Here is a 19,138-nt window from a genome sequence, read left to right on the forward strand (position 1 = left end):
TGATGTGTTTGTAGTTACAGTGCCCACGGGCAGTGATGTGTTTGTAGTTACAGTGCCCACGGGCAGTGATGTGAGTGTTTACAGTTACAGAGCCCACGGGCAGTGTTGAGTGTTTAAAGTTACAGTGCCCAGGGGCAGTGATGTGAGTGTTTATAGTTACAGTGCCCACGGGCAGTGATGAGTGTTTACAGTTACAGTGCCCACGGGCAGTGATGTGATTGTTTACAGTTACAGTGCCCACGGGCAGTGATGAGTGTTTATAGTTACAGTGCCCAGGGGCAGTGATGAGTGTTTATAGTTGCAGTGCCCAGGGGCAGTGATGAGTGTTTATAGTTGCAGTGCCCAGGGGCAGTGATGTGAGTGTTTACAGTTACAGAGCCCACGGGCAGTGATGAGTGTTTATAGTTACAGTGCCCACGGGCAGTGATGAGTGTTTATAGTTACAGTGCCCACGGGCAGTGATGAGTGTTTATAGTTACAGTGCCCAGGGGCAGTGATGTGAGTGTTTCCAGTTACAGTGCCCAGGGGCAGAGATGTGAGTGTTTATAGTTGCAGAGCCGAGGGGCAGTGATGTGAGTCTTTACAATTACAGTGCCCAGGTGCAGTGATGTGAGTGTTTATAGTTGCAGAGCCCAGGGGCAGTGATGTGTTTGTAGTTACAGTGCCCACGGGCAGTGATGTGTTTGTAGTTACAGTGCCCACGGGCAGTGATGTGTTTGTAGTTACAGTGCCCACGGGCAGTGATGTGAGTGTTTACAGTTACAGAGCCCACGGGCAGTGTTGAGTGTTTGAAGTTACAGTGCCCACGGGCAGTGATGAGTGTTTATAGTTATGATGTGGAGATGCCGGTGATGGACTGGGGTTGACAATTGTAAACAATTTTACAACACCAAGTTATAGTCCAGCAATTTTATTTTAAATTCACAAGCTTTCGGAGATTTTCTCCTTCCTCAGGCAAATGTTTCAAGATCTCCTTGAAGCCTACGCATTTATACATATTGAACAATACATGGTGTTTACAGACTGCCCCTGCAACTGCCCGTTGCCAAGGCAATCACCGTGTTCAGACAGAGAGGTGTTACCTGCAGAACCTCCGAATACACATTCAACAAAAAAACAAACAGGGAAAAAAAACAGAGAAAAAAAAACACAGAGAGAGGCAGAAACATCCGGAAGGCAGAGAGAGCCAGCAAATGACCCATTATATTAAAAACAGATAACATTTGTTCGCTGGTGGGGTAACGTGTAGCGTGACATGAACCCAAGATCCCGGTTGAGGCCGTCCTCATGGGTGCGGAACTTGGCTATCAATTTCTGCTCGACGATTTTGCGTTGTCGTGTGTCTCGAAGGCCGCCTTGGAGTATGTTTACCCGAAGGTCGGTGGTTGAATGTCCATGACTGCTGAAGTGTTCCCCGACTGGGAGGGAACCCTCCTGTTTGGCGATTGTTGCGCGGTGTCCGTTCATCCGTTGTCGCAGCGTCTGCATGGTCTCGCCAATGTACCATGCTCTGGGGCATCCTTTCCTGCAACGTATGAGGTAGACAACGTTGGCTGAGTCACAGGAGTATGAACCATGCACCTGGTGGGTGGTGTCATCTCGTGTGATGGTGGTATCTGTGTCGATGATCTGGCATGTCTTGCAGAGGTTACCGTGGCAGGGTTGTGTGGCGTCGTGGACGCTGTTCTCTTGAAAGCTAGGTAGTTTGCTGCGAACGATGGTCTGTTTGAGGTTGGGTGGCTGTTTAAAGGCGAGTAGTGGAGGTGTGGGGATGGCCATAGCGAGGTGTTTGTCCTCATTGATGACATGTTGAAGGCTGCGGAGAACATGGCGTAGTTTCTCCGCTCCGGGGAAGTACTGGACGACAAAGGGTACTCTGTTGGTTGCGTCCCGTGTTAGTCTCCTGAGGAGGTCTATGCGATTTTTTGCTGTGGCCCGTCGGAACTGTCGATCGATGAGTCGAGCGTCATATCCCGTTCTTACTAGGGCGTCTTTCAGCGTCTGTAGGTGTCCATCGCGTTCCTCCTCGTCTGAGCAGACCCTGTGTATTCGCAGGGCCTGTCCATAGGGGATGGCCTCTTTGACGTGGTTAGGGTGGAAGCTGGAAAAGTGGAGCATCGTGAGGTTGTCCGTGGGCTTGCGGTAGAGTGAGGTGCTGAGGTGCCCGTCTTTGATGGAGATTCGTGTGTCCAAGAAAGAAACTGATTCTGAGGAGTAGTCCATGGTGAGCTTGATGGTGGGATGGAACTTGTTGATGTTATCGTGTAGTCTCTTTAGTGATTCCTTGCCGGAGGGTCGCTGCCCTCAGCTGGACATGTATGCTCAAGCTGTCAGGAAATGCGTCAATGCCAGATTCATCAGCCGCACTCAGAAGACAGTCCAGAATGTCACCCGAGCACAACGCAACGCCATCAACGCTCTCAAGACCAACCGCAACATCGTCATCAAACCAGCGGACAAAGGAGGAGCCATAGTCATACAGAACAGAACAGACTATTGCAAAGAAGCATACCGACAACTGGACAACCAGGAACACTACAGACGGTTACCCGCAGATCCGACCAAAGAACACACCCACCAGCTCAACAAACTGATCAAGACCTTCGATCCAGACCTTCAAAGCATCCTACGCATTCTCATCCCACGTAATCCCCGCGTGGGAGACTTCTACTGCCTCCCAAAGATACACAAAGCCAACACACCCGGACGTCCCATCGTATCAGGCAACGGAACCCTGTGTGAGAACCTCTCTGGATACATCGAGGGCATCCTGAAACCCATCGTACAGGGAACCCCCAGCTTCTGTCGTGACACTACAGACTTCCTACAAAAACTCAGTACCCACGGACCAGTTGAACCAGGAACACTTCTCACCACGATGGACGTCTCGGCACTATACACCAGTATCCCCCACGATGACGGCATCGCTGCGACAGCATCAATACTCAACACCAACAACAGCCAATCTCCGGAAGCCATCCTACAACTCATCCGCTTCATCCTGGATCACAATGTCTTCACCTTCGATAACCAGTTCTTTACCCAAACACACGGAACAGCCATGGGGACCAAATTCGCACCCCAATACGCCAACATTTTCATGCACAAGTTCGAGCAGGACTTCTTCACTGCACAAGACCTCCAACCAACACTATACACCAGATACATCGACGACATTTTCTTTCTATGGACCCACGGCAAGGAATCACTAAAGAGACTACACGATAACATCAACAAGTTCCATCCCACCATCAAGCTCACCATGGACTACTCCTCAGAATCAGTTTCTTTCTTGGACACACGAATCTCCATCAAAGACGGGCACCTCAGCACCTCACTCTACCGCAAGCCCACGGACAACCTCACGATGCTCCACTTTTCCAGCTTCCACCCTAACCACGTCAAAGAGGCCATCCCCTATGGACAGGCCCTGCGAATACACAGGGTCTGCTCAGACGAGGAGGAACGCGATGGACACCTACAGACGCTGAAAGACGCCCTAGTAAGAACGGGATATGACGCTCGACTCATCGATCGACAGTTCCGACGGGCCACAGCAAAAAATCGCATAGACCTCCTCAGGAGACTAACACGGGACGCAACCAACAGAGTACCCTTTGTCGTCCAGTACTTCCCCGGAGCGGAGAAACTACGCCATGTTCTCCGCAGCCTTCAACATGTCATCAATGAGGACAAACACCTCGCTATGGCCATCCCCACACCTCCACTACTCGCCTTTAAACAGCCACCCAACCTCAAACAGACCATCGTTCGCAGCAAACTACCTAGCTTTCAAGAGAACAGCGTCCACGACGCCACACAACCCTGCCACGGTAACCTCTGCAAGACATGCCAGATCATCGACACAGATACCACCATCACACGAGATGACACCACCCACCAGGTGCATGGTTCATACTCCTGTGACTCAGCCAACGTTGTCTACCTCATACGTTGCAGGAAAGGATGCCCCAGAGCATGGTACATTGGCGAGACCATGCAGACGCTGCGACAACGGATGAACGGACACTGCGCAACAATCGCCAAACAGGAGGGTTCCCTCCCAGTCGGGGAACACTTCAGCAGTCATGGACATTCAACCACCGACCTTCGGGTAAGCGTACTCCAAGGCGGCCTTCGAGACACACGACAACGCAAAATCGTCGAGCAGAAATTGATAGCCAAGTTCCGCACCCATGAGGACGGCCTCAACCGGGATCTTGGGTTCATGTCACGCTACACGTTACCCCACCAGCGAACAAATGTTATCTGTTTTTAATATAATGGGTCATTTGCTGGCTCTCTCTGCCTTCTGGATGTTTCTGCCTCTCTCTGTGTTTTTTTTTCTCTGTTTTTTTTCCCTGTTTGTTTTTTTGTTGAATGTGTATTCGGAGGTTCTGCAGGTAACACCTCTCTGTCTGAACACGGTGATTGCCTTGGCAACGGGCAGTTGCAGGGGCAGTCTGTAAACACCATGTATTGTTCAATATGTATAAATGCGTAGGCTTCAAGGAGATCTTGAAACATTTGCCTGAGGAAGGAGAAAATCTCCGAAAGCTTGTGAATTTAAAATAAAATTGCTGGACTATAACTTGGTGTTGTAAAATTGTTTACAATTGTTTATAGTTACAGTGCCCAGGGGCAGTGATGTGAGTGTTTACAGTTACAGAGCCCACGGGCAGTCATGAGTGTTTACAGTTACAGTGCCCACGGGCAGTGATGAGTGTTTATAGTTACAGTGCCCACGGGCAGTGATGAGTGTTTATAGTTACAGTGCCCAGGGGCATTGATGTGAGTGTTTACAGTTACAGTGCCCAGGGACAGTGATGAGTGTTTACAGTTACAGAGCCCACGGGCAGTCATGAGTGTTCACAGTTACAGTGCCCACGGGCAGTGATGTGAGTGTTTACAGTTACAGTGCCCACGGGCAGTGATGAGTGTTTAAAGTTACAGTGCCCACGGGCAGTGATGTGAGTGTTTACAGTTACAGTGCCCAGGGGCAGTGATGTGAGTGTTTATAGTTACAGAGCCCAGGGGCAGTGATGTGAGTGTTTACAGTTGCAGTGCCCACGGGCAGTGATGAGTGTTTCCAGTTACAGAGCCCACGGGCAGTGATGTGAGTGTTTACAGTTACAGTGCCCAGGGACAGTGATGAGTGTTTAAAGTTACAGTGCCCACGGGCAGTGATGTGAGTGTTTACAGTTACAGTGCCCACGGGCAGTGATGTGAGTGTTTACAGTTGCAGTGCCCACGGGCAGTGATGAGTGTTTACAGTTACAGAGCCCAGGGGCAGTGATGTGAGTGTTTACAGTTACAGAGCCCACGGGCAGTGATGAGTGTTTACAGTTACAGTGCTCACGGGCAGTGATGAGTGTTTACAGTTACAGAGCCCACGGGCAGTGATGTGAGTGTTTACAGTTACAGAGCCCACGGGCAGTGATGTGAGTGTTTACAGTTACAGAGCCCACGGGCAGTGTTGAGTGTTTACAGTTACAGTGCCCACGGGCAGTGATGTGAGTGTTTATAGTTAGAGCCCACGGGCAGTGTTGAGTGTTTACAGTTACAGAGCCCACGGGCAGTGTTGAGTGTTTACAGTTACAGAGCCCACGGGCAGTGTTGAGTGTTTACAGTTACAGTGCCCAGGGGCAGTGATGTGAGTGTTTATAGTTACAGTGCCCACGGGCAGTGATGAGTGTTTACAGTTACAGAGCCCACGGGCAGTGATGTGAGTGTTTACAGTTACAGTGCCCACGGGCAGTGTTGAGTGTTTACAGTTACAGAGCCCACGGGCAGTGTTGAGTGTTTACAGTTACAGTGCCCAGGGGCAGTGATGTGAGTGTTTACAGTTACAGAGCCCACGGGCAGTGATGTGAGTGTTTATAGTTACAGTGCCCACGGGCAGTGTTGAGTGTTTACAGTTACAGTGCCCAGGGGCAGTGATGTGAGTGTTTACAGTTACAGAGCCCACGGGCAGTGATGTGAGTGTTTACAGTTACAGTGCCCACGGGCAGTGTTGAGTGTTTATAGTTACAGTGCCCACGGGCAGTGTTGAGTGTTTCTAGTTACAGAGCCCAGGGGCAGTGATGAGTGTTTACAGTTACAGAGCCCACGGGCAGTGTTGAGTGTTTACAGTTACAGAGCCCACGGGCAGTGATGTGAGTGTTTATAGTTACAGTGCCCACGGGCAGTGTTGAGTGTTTACAGTTACAGTGCCCAGGGGCAGTGATGTGAGTGTTTACAGTTACAGAGCCCACGGGCAGTGATGTGAGTGTTTATAGTTACAGTGCCCACGGGCAGTGTTTAGTGTTTATAGTTACAGTGCCCACGGGCAGTGTTGAGTGTTTACAGTTACAGTGCCCAGGGGCAGTGATGTGAGTGTTTATAGTTACAGTGCCCACGGGCAGTGATGTGAGTGTTTACTGATATTGAGCTGTGCTCGGAGGTGATGCAGATAACGAGTGAAGTTTTGTTTTGGCTCTGGGCTCGGGTGGGTGGGATCGTGTTGGGAGGGATCGTGCGGGGAGGGATCGTGTTGGAAATGTTGTGACTACTTTTATGCTGGGGTTGTCCTATCCTTGAAATGACTCTTTCGCAGGTATCGTTCCTTCATGAAACCTCGATACAAGATTGCATACAAAATGGTAACGGAAATGGAGTGGAGGTGTTGCCATGGTTACTCTGGAGATGACTGTTCAGTTGGTCCAACAGGGCAGACTGAGGTGGGGACTCAGAGGCCACAACAGTTGTCTCGAGCAGATTCCAGGCCTGGAACAAAACAACCAGCAAGGTCACCGGCTGAAGGTAAGAGAAACCAGCTAATGGCCATTTGGAAGAGGCCAGCTCTGTCCCCCAACCCAAGGGCAGATGGGCTCCCATTATATAGAGCTGCCTGTTTCTGTTTTCACCAAACACCCAGGATTGACGACAGAAGACAGAGGGTGGTTGTAGAGGGTTGTTTTTCAAACTGGAGGCCTGTGACCAGCGGTGTGCCTCAGGGATCGGTGCTGGGTCCGCTGTAATTTGTTATTTATATTAATGATTTGGATGAGAATTTAGGAGGCATGGTTAGTAAGTTTGCAGATGACACCAAGATTGGTGGCATTGTGGACAGTGAAGAAGGTTATCTCGGATTGCAACGGGATCTTGATAAATTGGGCCAGTGGGCCGATGAATGGCAGATGGAGTTTAATTTAGATAAATGTGAGGTGATGCATTTTGGGAGATCAAATCGGGCCAGGACCTACTCCGTTAATGGTAGGGCGTTGGGGAGAGTTATAGAACAAAGAGATCTAGGAGTACAGGTTCATAGCTCCTTGAAAGTGGAGTCACAGGTGGATAGGGTGGTGAAGAAGGCATTCAGCATGCTTGGTTTCATTGGTCAGAACATTGAATACAGGAGTTGGGATGTCTTGTTGAAGTTGTACAACACATTAGTAAGGCCACACTTGGAATACTGTGTACAGTTCTGGTCACCCTATTATAGAAAGGATATTATTAAGCTAGAAAGAGTGCAGAAAAGATTTACTAGGATGCTACCGGGACTTGATGGTTTGACTTATAGGGAGAGGTTGGATAGACTGAGACTTTTTTCCCTGGAGAGTAGGAGGTTAAGGGGTGATCTTATAGAAGTCTATAAAATAATGAGGGGCATAGATAAGGTAGATAGTCAAAATCTTTTCCCAAAGGTTGGGGAGTCTATAACGAGGGGGCATAGATTTAAGGTGAGAGGGGAGAGATACAAAAGGGTCCAGAGGGGCAATTTTTTCACTCAAAGGGTGGTGAGTGTCTGGAACGAGCTGCCAGAGGCAGTAGTAGAGGCGGGTACAATTTTGTCTTTTAAAAAGCATTTGGACAGTTACATGTGTAAGATGGGTATAGAGGGATATGGGCCAAGTGCAGGAAATTGGGACTAGCTTAGTGGTATAAACTGGGCGACATGGACGTGTTGGGCCGAAGGGCCTGTTTCCATGTTGTAAACTTCTATGATTCTATGATTCTATCTCTCTGTTCATCCGTACCCTTCACTCTCTTTCCACTGTGTGGTTTTTACAGGTAAAACTGACTCTGATAAATCCCATCAGATGGAAGAGAAGCTTCAGAGTTTGACCCAGGAAATCCACAACCTGCAGTCCACCATTCGAGGGATGAATGAGAAATTCCAGGAGGAGATACGGAGAGCGATTGAGACGGCAGTAAACGGGAAGCAACCGGCAGATTCTGCGGCACAGCCGGAGATGAAGGAGACCATCAGTGAGATTCAGAGGAAGCTCGATCAGATCCACAACCGAGTGAGAGAACACGATGGAGAGATCAACCTCTTAAACACCATCAAACCAGCCGGGAGTCCGTCCGATACTGGCCAGAAGTTTTCTGATCTGAAGGGAGAGCTTGTGAAGGAGGTGGAGCGCCGGATGCATTCAACATGTTTCTCCTGTCGAGCTGACATCGAGCTTCTTCGTCAGCAGCAAGAGGAGGATAGTCACAGGCTGCGAGAACTGGCCAGAATATTCAATGGCACCGAGCAACACAATCGGCATCTGATAGAAAACATGCACAAGCACATCAGTGGGATGTCTGGATCTGTGGCAAACCCCTGCTGTGGAGACATAGACAGCACAAAGGCAAAGGTGGAGGATGTGGAGAGGAAGCTGGTGTCTGTATCTGGTGTGGTGGCTAGTTTGAATCGGAAATTGAACCAGCAGCTCCCTGGTACATCCTCAGGGAGCAGCACCCAATGGGATGACCAGCTCCATAAAAGATTCCAAGATATTGAACAAAGACTGAACCTGACTGAGAAAAGTGTTGAGAAGCGTCTCCAGTCACATCTCAACAATCTGAGGCATGAATTTGAGGATAGAGTCCATGGGAATGAGGAGAGGCTCAACACAGTGGTGTCTGTTCTGGGCAATGGTACAGCCTTTGATGATTGGCTGCGAGACACAGTCACTGGTTTAGGTGAGGATGTTGGAAAGTTGAAGAAGATGGTGGGACCAGATGGGAAGAACCTGGGGACAGTGGTGTCTCGTGTCCATGAGCTGGAATCCAAGGTACACCAGGCTGTCAATGGCTGTGCTCAAATCTGTAGCTCTGCCCATGTCACTGTCACACACGATGACCAAAATACCTCTGAGATGGTGGACATTTTAACGAAGCTTCAGAGGAAGATTGTGGAGAACGAGGTTAATGTTCGAAACACTGGGTCACGTGTACATAACCTTACAGTGGGAGGTGGTTCATTCAGGAACATGCTGCAACAGTTTGAACAGCAAGTCGAAAAGCTGAGTTCATTAGTTCATTCTAATGAGGACCGACTGAACCTAATTAGCCACAAACTCGGGGACTTGGAGAGCAAACTGCAGACTTCCATTGAGACCAGTTTTACAGTGTGTAACTCCATTCAAGGTGAAGTCCTTCTGGGGAGGAATGAAACTGACAGACAAGTTAACAAACTGATGGAGGAGCTGGACAAAGTGAAGGAGAGAGTCAGCCATTCTGGGGACACCTGCAGTTCTACTTGCTCAGCAATTCAGAAAGAGTTGGACAGGTTAAAAGAGGACCTCAGGGACCCTGCCAAACATTATATGGACCTGCTGTTTAAAATGGAAACCTTCAATAAGACTCTCAACAGGTTTGGAATGTTCGGTGGCAATTTGGGCATTGACCTTAGCTCGATGCAGGGAGAGCTGAGGGATGTCACAATGACCTTCAATTCAGTCAATAGAACCTTGAAGATCCTTCAAGACTTTGTTGATCAGCAGGGCCACAATATAGATATACTGAACACAACATTCTCCAAGAATACCAACCGACTGATTACAAATATCACCAGGATCCAGGAGGAGGTGACTGACCACATTGAGGACTCTGGCGATAAGTTCATTAATTTTCAGAATGAGATCAGGAAGTTCAGTAGCCACATGGTTGTAGAGATCGATGGGTGTAAGCACTCTAGTGAGGGGCTTGGAGAACGAGTGTCCAAACTGGAGAATGTCTGCGTCAAGCTGGATTCTGTCTCACAGAGTCTGAAGAAGATCAAAGAGGGCTTAAACAAACATGTTTCTAGCCTGTGGAACTGTTTGCGGGAGTTGAATGCCACACTGCAGATACACTCAGGGATGTTGGATAATATCCAGAACACTCACCTGGATATCATATATCAGCAGATCACAGTCCTGAACCAGTCCATGGCTGAGATACGCACTGAAATTCACAACTTCACAATTCAGGACTTCATTGGTGAGTAGCACTGAATAATGAGAGATAGAACCAACATACCTCACTGTTTCTACTGTCCCATCAAACACTCCCAAGGGCAGTTACAGCACGGGTTAGATACAGAGTAAAGCTCCCTCTACACTGTCCCATCAAACACTCCCAGGGCAGGTACAGCACGGGTTAGATACAGAGTAAAGCTCCCTCTACACTGTCCCATCAAACACTCCCAGGGCAGGTACAGCACAGGTTAGATACAGAGTAAAGCTCCCTCTTCACTGTCCCGTCAAACACTCCCACGGCAGGTACAGCACAGGTTAGATACAGAGTAAAGCTCCCTCTTCACTGTCCCGTCAAACACTCCCAGGGCAGGTACAGCACAGGTTAGATGTAGAGTATCTTAGAATGGTTACAGCACAGAAGGAGGCCATTCGGCCCATCGAGACCATGCTGGCTTTCTGTAAGAGCAATCGAGTTAGTCCCATTCCCCCGCTCTTTCCCCATAGCCCTGCAAATTCTTTTCCTTCATGTATTTATCCAATTCCTTTTTGAAAGCCACGATTGAATCTGCTTCCACCACCCTTTCAGGCAGCGCATTCCAGATCATAACAACTCACTGCGTAAAAAAGCTTTTTCCTCATGTCATCTTTGGTACTTTTGCCAATCACCTTAAATCTGTGTCCTCTGATTCTCGAGCCTTCTGCCAACGGGAATAGTTTCTCTTCATTTACTTTATCTAAACCCTTCATGATTTTGAATATTTCTATCAAATCTCCTCTCAACCTTCTCTGCTCTAAGGAGAGCAACCCCACTTTCTCCAGTCTCTCCATGTAACTGAAATCCCTCATCCCTGGAACCATTCTAGTAAATCTTTTGTAAGGCCTTCACATCCTTCCTAAAGTGCGGTGCCCAGAGCTGGACACAATACTCCAGTTGTGGCTGAGCCAGTGTTTTATAAAGGTTCAACATAACTGCCTTGCTTTTGTACTCTATGCCTCTATTATAAAGCCCAGTATCCCGTATGCTTTTCTAACCACTTTCTCAACCTGCCCTTCAAAGATTTGTGCACATATACCCCCAGGTCTCTCTGTTCCTGCACCCCGTTTGGAATTGTACCATTTAGTTTATATTGCCTCTCCTCATTCTTCCTGCCAAAATGTATCACTTCGCATTTTTCTGCGTTAAATTTCATCTGCCACGTGTCCGCCCATGCCACCAGCCTGTCTATATCCTCTTGAAGTCTATCACTATCCTCCTCACTGTTCACTACACTTTCAAGTTTTGTGTCATCTGCAAATTTTGAAATTGTGTCCTGTACGCCCAAGTCCAAGTCATTAATATATATCAAGAAAAGCAGTGGTCCCAGCACCAAGTAAGGCTTCCTCTCACCCACTGAGTTAACGAGACACCCATCGAGCTGGTTATCTATCAGGTCGAGAGAACTGAGTAAGTCAAACATTTCCAGTAACCATTCAGACATCTGGGGCTAAATTTTAACCCCACAAATGGGTGGGTTGGGGGCTGGTGGGAAGGGAAAAATTGTAAAAATGTAAACCCCGCCTCCAACCCGCCTGGAGGGTCAGTAAAATCTTTTAAGGAGGTCTCCATTTTAACAGCATTTTTATTTTTAACGACTGGGGGCCAGGATTCCTGGGCCTGCGACTTCACGCCACGTTAGAGGAAAGTGCCTTTATTGCACTGCTTGTGGGCCCAGAGGAGCAGGAGTGTTTCCCCCAGGCCCAACAAGCCGACCTGTAGTGATCCCACACTCATGATCGGCTGACGCCCCCCCGACGATCTCCGACACCCTCCCCCTGCCCAGAGCAATCTCCGACGCTGCGCCCCCCCCGCGCGACCTCCGACGCCGCCCCCACCCCGCGCGACCTCCGACGCCGCCCCCACCCCGCGCGACCTCCGACGCCGCCCCCACCCCGCGCGACCTCCGACGCCGCCCCCACCCCGCGCGACCTCCGACGCCGCCCCCACCCCGCGCGACCTCCGACGCCGCCCCCACCCCGCGCGACCTCCGACGCCGCCCCCACCCCGCGCGACCTCCGACGCCGCCCCCACCCCGCGCGACCTCCGACGCCGCGCCCCCCCGCGCGACCTCCGACGCCGCGCCCCCCCGCGCGACCTCCGACGCCGCGCCCCCCCCGCGCGACCTCCGACGCCGCGCCCCCCCCGCGCGACCTCCGACGCCGCGCCCCCCCCGCGCGACCTCCGACGCCGCGCCCCCCCGCGCGACCTCCGACGCCGCGCCCCCCCCGCGCGACCTCCGACGCCGCGCCCCCCCCGCGCGACCTCCGACGCCGCGCCCCCCCCGCGCGACCTCCGACGCCGCGCCCCCCCGCGCGACCTCCGACGCCGCGCCCCCCCGCGCGACCTCCGACGCCGCGCCCCCCCCGCGCGACCTCCGACGCCGCGCCCCCCCGCGCGACCTCCGACGCCGCGCCCCCCCCGCGCGACCTCCGACGCCGCGCCCCCCCGCGCGACCTCCGACGCCGCGCCCCCCCCGCGCGACCTCCGACGCCGCGCCCCCCCGCGCGACCTCCGACGCCGCGCCCCCCCGCGCGACCTCCGACGCCGCGCCCCCCCGCGCGACCTCCGACGCCGCGCCCCCCCCGCGCGACCTCCGACGCCGCGCCCCCCCCGCGCGACCTCCGACGCCGCGCCCCCCCCGCGCGACCTCCGACGCCGCGCCCCCCCGCGCGACCTCCGACGCCGCGCCCCCCCGCGCGACCTCCGACGCCGCGCCCCCCCGCGCGACCTCCGACGCCGCGCCCCCCCGCGCGACCTCCGACGCCGCGCCCCCCCGCGCGACCTCCGACGCCGCGCCCCCCCGCGCGACCTCCGACGCCGCGCCCCCCCGCGCGACCTCCGACGCCGCGCCCCCCCGCGCGACCTCCGACGCCGCGCCCCCCCGCGCGACCTCCGACGCCGCGCCCCCCCGCGCGACCTCCGACGCCGCGCCCCCCCCGCGCGACCTCCGACGCCGCGCCCCCCCGCGCGACCTCCGACGCCGCGCCCCCCCGCGCGACCTCCGACGCCGCGCCCCCCCCGCGCGACCTCCGACGCCGCGCGCCCCCCCCGCGCGACCTCCGACGCCGCGCGCCCCCCCCGCGCGACCTCCGACGCCGCGCCCCCCCCCGCGCGACCTCCGACGCCGCGCCCCCCCCCGCGCGACCTCCGACGCCGCGCCCCCCCCCGCGCGACCTCCGACGCCGCGCCCCCCCCGCGCGACCTCCGACGCCGCGCCCCCCCCCGCGCGACCTCCGACGCCGCGCCCCCCCCGCGCGACCTCCGACGCCGCGCCCCCCCCCGCGCGACCTCCGACGCCGCGCCCCCCCCGCGCGACCTCCGACGCCGCGCCCCCCCCCGCGCGACCTCCGACGCCGCGCCCCCCCCGCGCGACCTCCGACGCCGCGCCCCCCGACGCCGCGCCCCCCGACGCCGCGCCCCCCCCGACGCCGCGCCCCCCCCGCGCGACCCCCGACGCCGCGCCCCCCCCGCGCGACCTCCGACGCCGCGCCCCCCGACGCCGCGCCCCCCCCGACGCCGCGCCCCCCGCGCGACCCCCGACGCCGCGCCCCCCCCGCGCGACCCCCGACGCCGCGCCCCCCCCGCGCCCCCCCCGACGCCGCGCCCCCCCCGCGCGACCCCCCCCCGCGCGCCCCCCGACTCCGCGCCCCCCGACTCCGCGCCCCCCGACGCCGCGCCCCCCGACGCCGCGACCCCCGACGCGCGACCCCCGACGCCGCGCCCCCCCCGCGCGACCCCCGACGCCGCGCCCCCCCCGCGCGACGCCCGACGCCGCGCCCCCCCCCCGCGCGACCCCCGACGCCGCGCCCCCCCCCGCGCGACCCCCGACGCCGCGCCCCCCCCGCGCGACCCCCGACGCCGCGCCCCCCCCGCGCGACCCCCGACGCCGCGCCCCCCCCGACGCCGCGCCCCCCCCCGCGCACCACCCGAAGCCGCGCCCCCCCCGCGCGACCTCCGACGCCGCGCCCCCCCCCGCGCGACCTCCGACGCCGCGCCCCCCCCCGCGCGACCTCCGACGCCGCGCCCCCCCCGCGCGACCTCCGACGCCGCGCCCCCCCCGCGAGGTGTTCGTCATCATTGATGACATGTTGAAGGCTGCGGAGAACATGGCGTAGTTTCTCCGCTCCGGGGAAGTACTGGACGACGAAGGGTACTCTGTTGGTTGCGTCCCGTGTTAGTCTTCTGAGGAGGTCTACGCGATTTTTCGCTGTGGCCCGTCGGAACTGTCGATCGATGAGTCGAGCATCATATCCCGTTCTTACTAGGGCGTCTTTCAGCGTCTGTAGGTGTCCATCGCGTTCCTCCTCGTCTGAGCAGACCCTGTGTATTCGCAGGTCCTGTCCATAGGGGATGGCCTCTTTGACGTGGTTAGGGTGGAAGCTGGAAAAGTGGAGCATTGTGAGATTGTCCGTGGGCTTGCGGTAGAGTGAGGTGCTGAGGTGCCCGTCTTTGATGGAGATTCGTGTGTCCAAGAAAGAAACTGATTCTGAGGAGTAGTCCATGGTGAGCTTGATGGTGGGATGGAACTTGTTGATGTTATCGTGTAGTCTCTTTAGTGATTCCTCACCGTGGGTCCATAGAAAGAAAATGTCGTCGATGTATCTGGTGTATAGTGTTAGTTGGAGGTCCTGTGCAGTGAAGAAGTCCTGCTCGAACTTGTGCATGAAAATGTTGGCGTATTGGGGTGCGAATTTGGTCCCCATGGCTGTTCCGTGTGTTTGGGTAAAGAACTGGTTATTGAAGGTGAAGACATTGTGATCCAGGATGAAGCGGATGAGTTGTAGGATGGCGTCTGGAGATTGGCTGTTGTTGGTGTTGAGTATTGATGCTGTCGCAGCGATGCCGTCATCATGGGGGATACTGGTGTATAGTGCCGAGACGTCCATCGTGGTGAGAAGTGTTCCTGGTTCTGCCACTAAGCCAGTTTTGTATCCAAAGTGCCAAGGCACCCTGGATTCCATGGGCTCGTACCTTCTTGACCAGTCTCCTGTGGGGGACTTTATCGAAGGCCTTACTGAAATCCATGTATACCACATCCACTGCGTTACCCTCATCCACACGCCTAGTCACCCCCTCAAAAAATTCAATCAAATTAGTCAGACATGATCTTCCCTTGACAAAGCCATGTTGACTATCCCTGATTAATCCTTGCTTCTCCAAGTGGAGACTAATTTTGTCCTTCAGAATTTTTTCCAATAATTTTCCTACCACTGATGTTAGGCTCACTGGCCTGTAGTTCCCCGGTTTTTCCCTACTCCCCTTCTTGAATAATGGTACTACATTAGCGGTTCTCCAGTCCTCTGGCACATCCACTGTGGCCAGAGAGGTTCTGAATATATGTGTCAGAGCCCCCGCAATCTCCTCCTTTGCCTCACACAGTAGCCTGGGATACATTTCGTCCGGGCCTGGGGATTTATCCATTTTTAGGCCTGCTAAAACCGCCAATACCTCCTCCCGCTCGATGTTAATATGTTCGAGTATATCACAGTCCCCCTGCCGTATTTCTATGTCTACATCGTCCTTCTCCATAGTGAAAACAGATGCAAAAAATTCATTTAGAACCCCTCCTACATCTGCCGGCTCCACACACAGATTGCCATTTTTGTCCCTAATGGGCCCTATTTTTTCCCTAGTCATCCTCTTACCCTTAATATACTTATAAAACATCTTAGGATTTTCCTTTATTTTGCTCGCCAGTGTTATTTCATGGCCCCTCCTTGATCTCCTAATTTCTTTTTTAAGTATCCCCCTGCACTTTTTGTACTCCTCTAGGGCTTCCTCCGTCTTTAGCCTTTTGTATCTGCCAAAAGCCCTCCTTTTTTTCCTAATCCATTCTCGTATATTCCCTGACATCCAAGGTTCCCTGGAGTTCTTGGAACCACCCTTGACCTTTACGGGAACATGTTGCCATTGTATGGTCTCAATCTCCCTTCTGAAAGACTCCCATTGCTCCGATGCGGATTTTCCTACAAGCAGCTGATCCCAGTCCATTTTGGCCAGATCCTGCCTTATCCTATTAAAATCGGCCTTCCCCCAATTTAGAACCTTTATTTCCGGCCCCTCCCTATCCTTTTCCATGACCACCTTAAATCTCACCGAATTATGGTCACTGTCACCAAAGTGCTCACCTACTAGCACTTCTTCCACTTGGCCAGCCACATTCCCCAGAATTAGGTCCAGTACCGCCCCCTCTCTTGTAGGACTTTCTACATGCTGGCTCAAAAAGCTCTCCTGGATGCACGTTAAGAATTTTGTACCCTCTAAGCCTTTTACACTCTGAGTATCCCAGTTAATATTGGGGAAGTTGAAATCCCCCACTATTATTACCCTATTATTTGCACAATTTTCTGAGATTTGCCTACATATCTGTTCCTCTATCTCCCCCTGACTGTTTGGGGGCCTATAGTACACTCCCACCAAAGTGCTTGCCCCCTTTTTGTTTTTAAGCTCCACCCATATGGCCTCATTAGAGGAACCTGCTAATATATCATCCCTCCTTATGGCAGTAATTGATTCTTTAATTAATATTGCGACCCCCCCTCCTCTTATACCTCCCCCTCTGTCTCGCCTGAAGATTCTGTACCCCGGAATATTGAGCTGCCAGTCTTGCCCCTCCCTCAACCATGTCTCTGTGACAGCAACAATATCATACTCCCATTGGTGATCATCTTCCAAAATTCTATAGACTCTGGAACAGTTCCTACAGATTGGAGGGTGGCAAATGTAACTCCACTACTTAAAAAGGGAGGGAGAGAAAAAACAGGGAATTATAGACCAGTTAGTCTAACATCAGTAGTGGGGAAAATGCTAGAGTCTATTATAAAAGATGTGATAACAGAACACTTGGAGGGCATTAACGGGATTGGACAAAGTCAGCATGGGTTTATGAAATGGAAATCATACTGGAGTTTTTTGAGGATGTAACTAGTAGAATAGATAGGGGAGAACCAGTGGATGTGGTGTATTTGGATTTTCAGAAGGCTTTTGATAAGGTCCCACACGAGAGGTTAGTGTGCAAAATTAACACACATGAAATTGGGGGGAATATTACTGGCATGGATTGAGAATTGGTTGACAGACAGGAAACAGAGAGTAGGAATAAACGGGTCTTTTTCCGGGTGGCAGGCAGTGACTAGTGGGGTACCGCAGGGATCAGTGCTTGGGCCCCAGCTATTCACAATATATATCAATGATTTGGATGAGGGAACTAAATGTAACATTTCCAAGTTTGCAGACGACACAAAGCTGGGGTGGAACGTGAGCTGTGAGGAGGATGCAAAGAGGCTCCAATGTGATTTAGACAAGTTGGGTGAGTGGGCAAGAACATGGCAGATGCAGTATAACGTGGATAAATGTGAGGTTATCCACTTTGGTTGTAAAAACAGAAAGGCAGATTATCTGAATGGTGATAGATTGGGAAAAGGGGGGGTGCAACGAGACCTAGGTTCCTTGTACACCAGTCGCTGAAAGTGAGCATTCAGGTGCAGCAAGCAGTTAGAAAGGTGAATGGTCTGTTGGCCTTCATTGCAAGAGGATTTGAGTACAAGAGCAGGGATGTCTTACTGCAGTTATACAGGGCCTTGGTGAGACCACATCTGGAGTATTGTGTGCAGTTTTGGTTTCTTTATCTGAGGAAGGATGTCCTTGCCATGGAGGGAGTGCAACGAAGGTTTATCAGACTGATTCCTGGGATGGCAGGACTGACGTATGAGGAGAGATTGGATCGACTAGGCCTATATTCGATAGAGTTTAGAAGAATGAGAGGTGATCTCATCGAAACATATAAAATTCCAACAGGACTAGACAGACTAGATGCAGGGAGGATGTTCCTGATGGCTGGGGAGTCCAGAACCAGGGGTCACAGTCTCAGGATACGGGGTATGCCATTTAGAACCGAGATGAGGAGAAATTCTTCACTCAGAGGGTGGTGAACCTGTGGAAGTCTCTATCACTGAAGGCAGTGGAGGCTAAGCCATTAGATGTATCCAATCTATCTCCTTCTTAGATGTATTCAAGAAGGAGATAGATATATTTCTTAATGCTAAAGGGATCAAGGGATATGGGGAAAAAGCGGTAACAGGGTGCTGAGTTAGACGATCAGCTATGCTCATTTTGAATGGCGGAGCAGGCCCGAAGGGCCGAATGGCCTACTCTTGCTCCTATTTTCTATGTTTCTATGTAAGTAGTACAGGAAAGTGATGGGGGTAATGATAAACAGAGTGTGTCAGGAAGGTACAGAGCATACAAACATAAGAGTGCACTAGCAAATGGGGCCAGGGTAGGAAAGAATGGTAAAAAGACAAAATTAAAGGTTCTTTATCTGAATGCGCGCAGCATTCATAATAAGATTGATGAATTGACGGCACAAATAGAAACAAATGGGTATGATCTCGTGGCCATTACAGAGATGTGGTTGCAAGGTGACCAAGGTTGGGGCTAAATATTCAGGGTTATTTAACATTTCGGAAGGATAGGAAAAAAGGTAAAGGTGGTGGGGTAGCTCTGTTAATAAAGGATGATATTGGTATAATAGTGAGAAATGATCTTGGCTCAGATCATCAAGATGTCGAATCAATTTGGGTGGAGGTAAGAAATAGCAAGGGAAAGAAATCATTGGTGGGAGTAGTATATAGGCCCCCTAATAGTAGCTACACTGTAGGGCAAAATATAAATCAGGAAATAAGGGGGGGCTTGTAAAAATGGTAGTGCAATAATCATGGGCGATTTTAACTTTCACATAGATTGGACAAATCAAATTGACAAAAATAGCCCCGAGGAGGAGTTCACAGAGTGTATTGGGGACTGTTTCTTAGACCAATACGTCAGTATTGGTAATGGGTAACGAAACAGGATTAATTAATGATCTCAAAGTAAAGGATCCCTTGGG

The 19,138-nt window shown here is 52.7% G+C and overlaps 1 protein-coding gene across 1 annotated transcript in view; it reads left to right on the top strand.

Annotated features, from left to right (window-relative positions):
* Positions 1-19,138, top strand: part of LOC137313770 (EMILIN-1-A-like) — a 68,181-nt gene that overhangs the window by 39,633 nt on the left and 9,410 nt on the right. The window contains exons 3-4 of the mRNA XM_067979560.1: positions 6,596-6,801; positions 8,053-10,236. Coding sequence (XP_067835661.1) covers positions 6,596-6,801; positions 8,053-10,236 — 2,390 coding nt within the window. The remainder of the gene's footprint in view (positions 1-6,595; positions 6,802-8,052; positions 10,237-19,138) is intronic.

This window comes from Heptranchias perlo, unplaced genomic scaffold (genome assembly GCF_035084215.1).
Source record: "Heptranchias perlo isolate sHepPer1 unplaced genomic scaffold, sHepPer1.hap1 HAP1_SCAFFOLD_475, whole genome shotgun sequence".
Lineage (NCBI taxonomy): Eukaryota > Metazoa > Chordata > Chondrichthyes > Hexanchiformes > Hexanchidae > Heptranchias > Heptranchias perlo.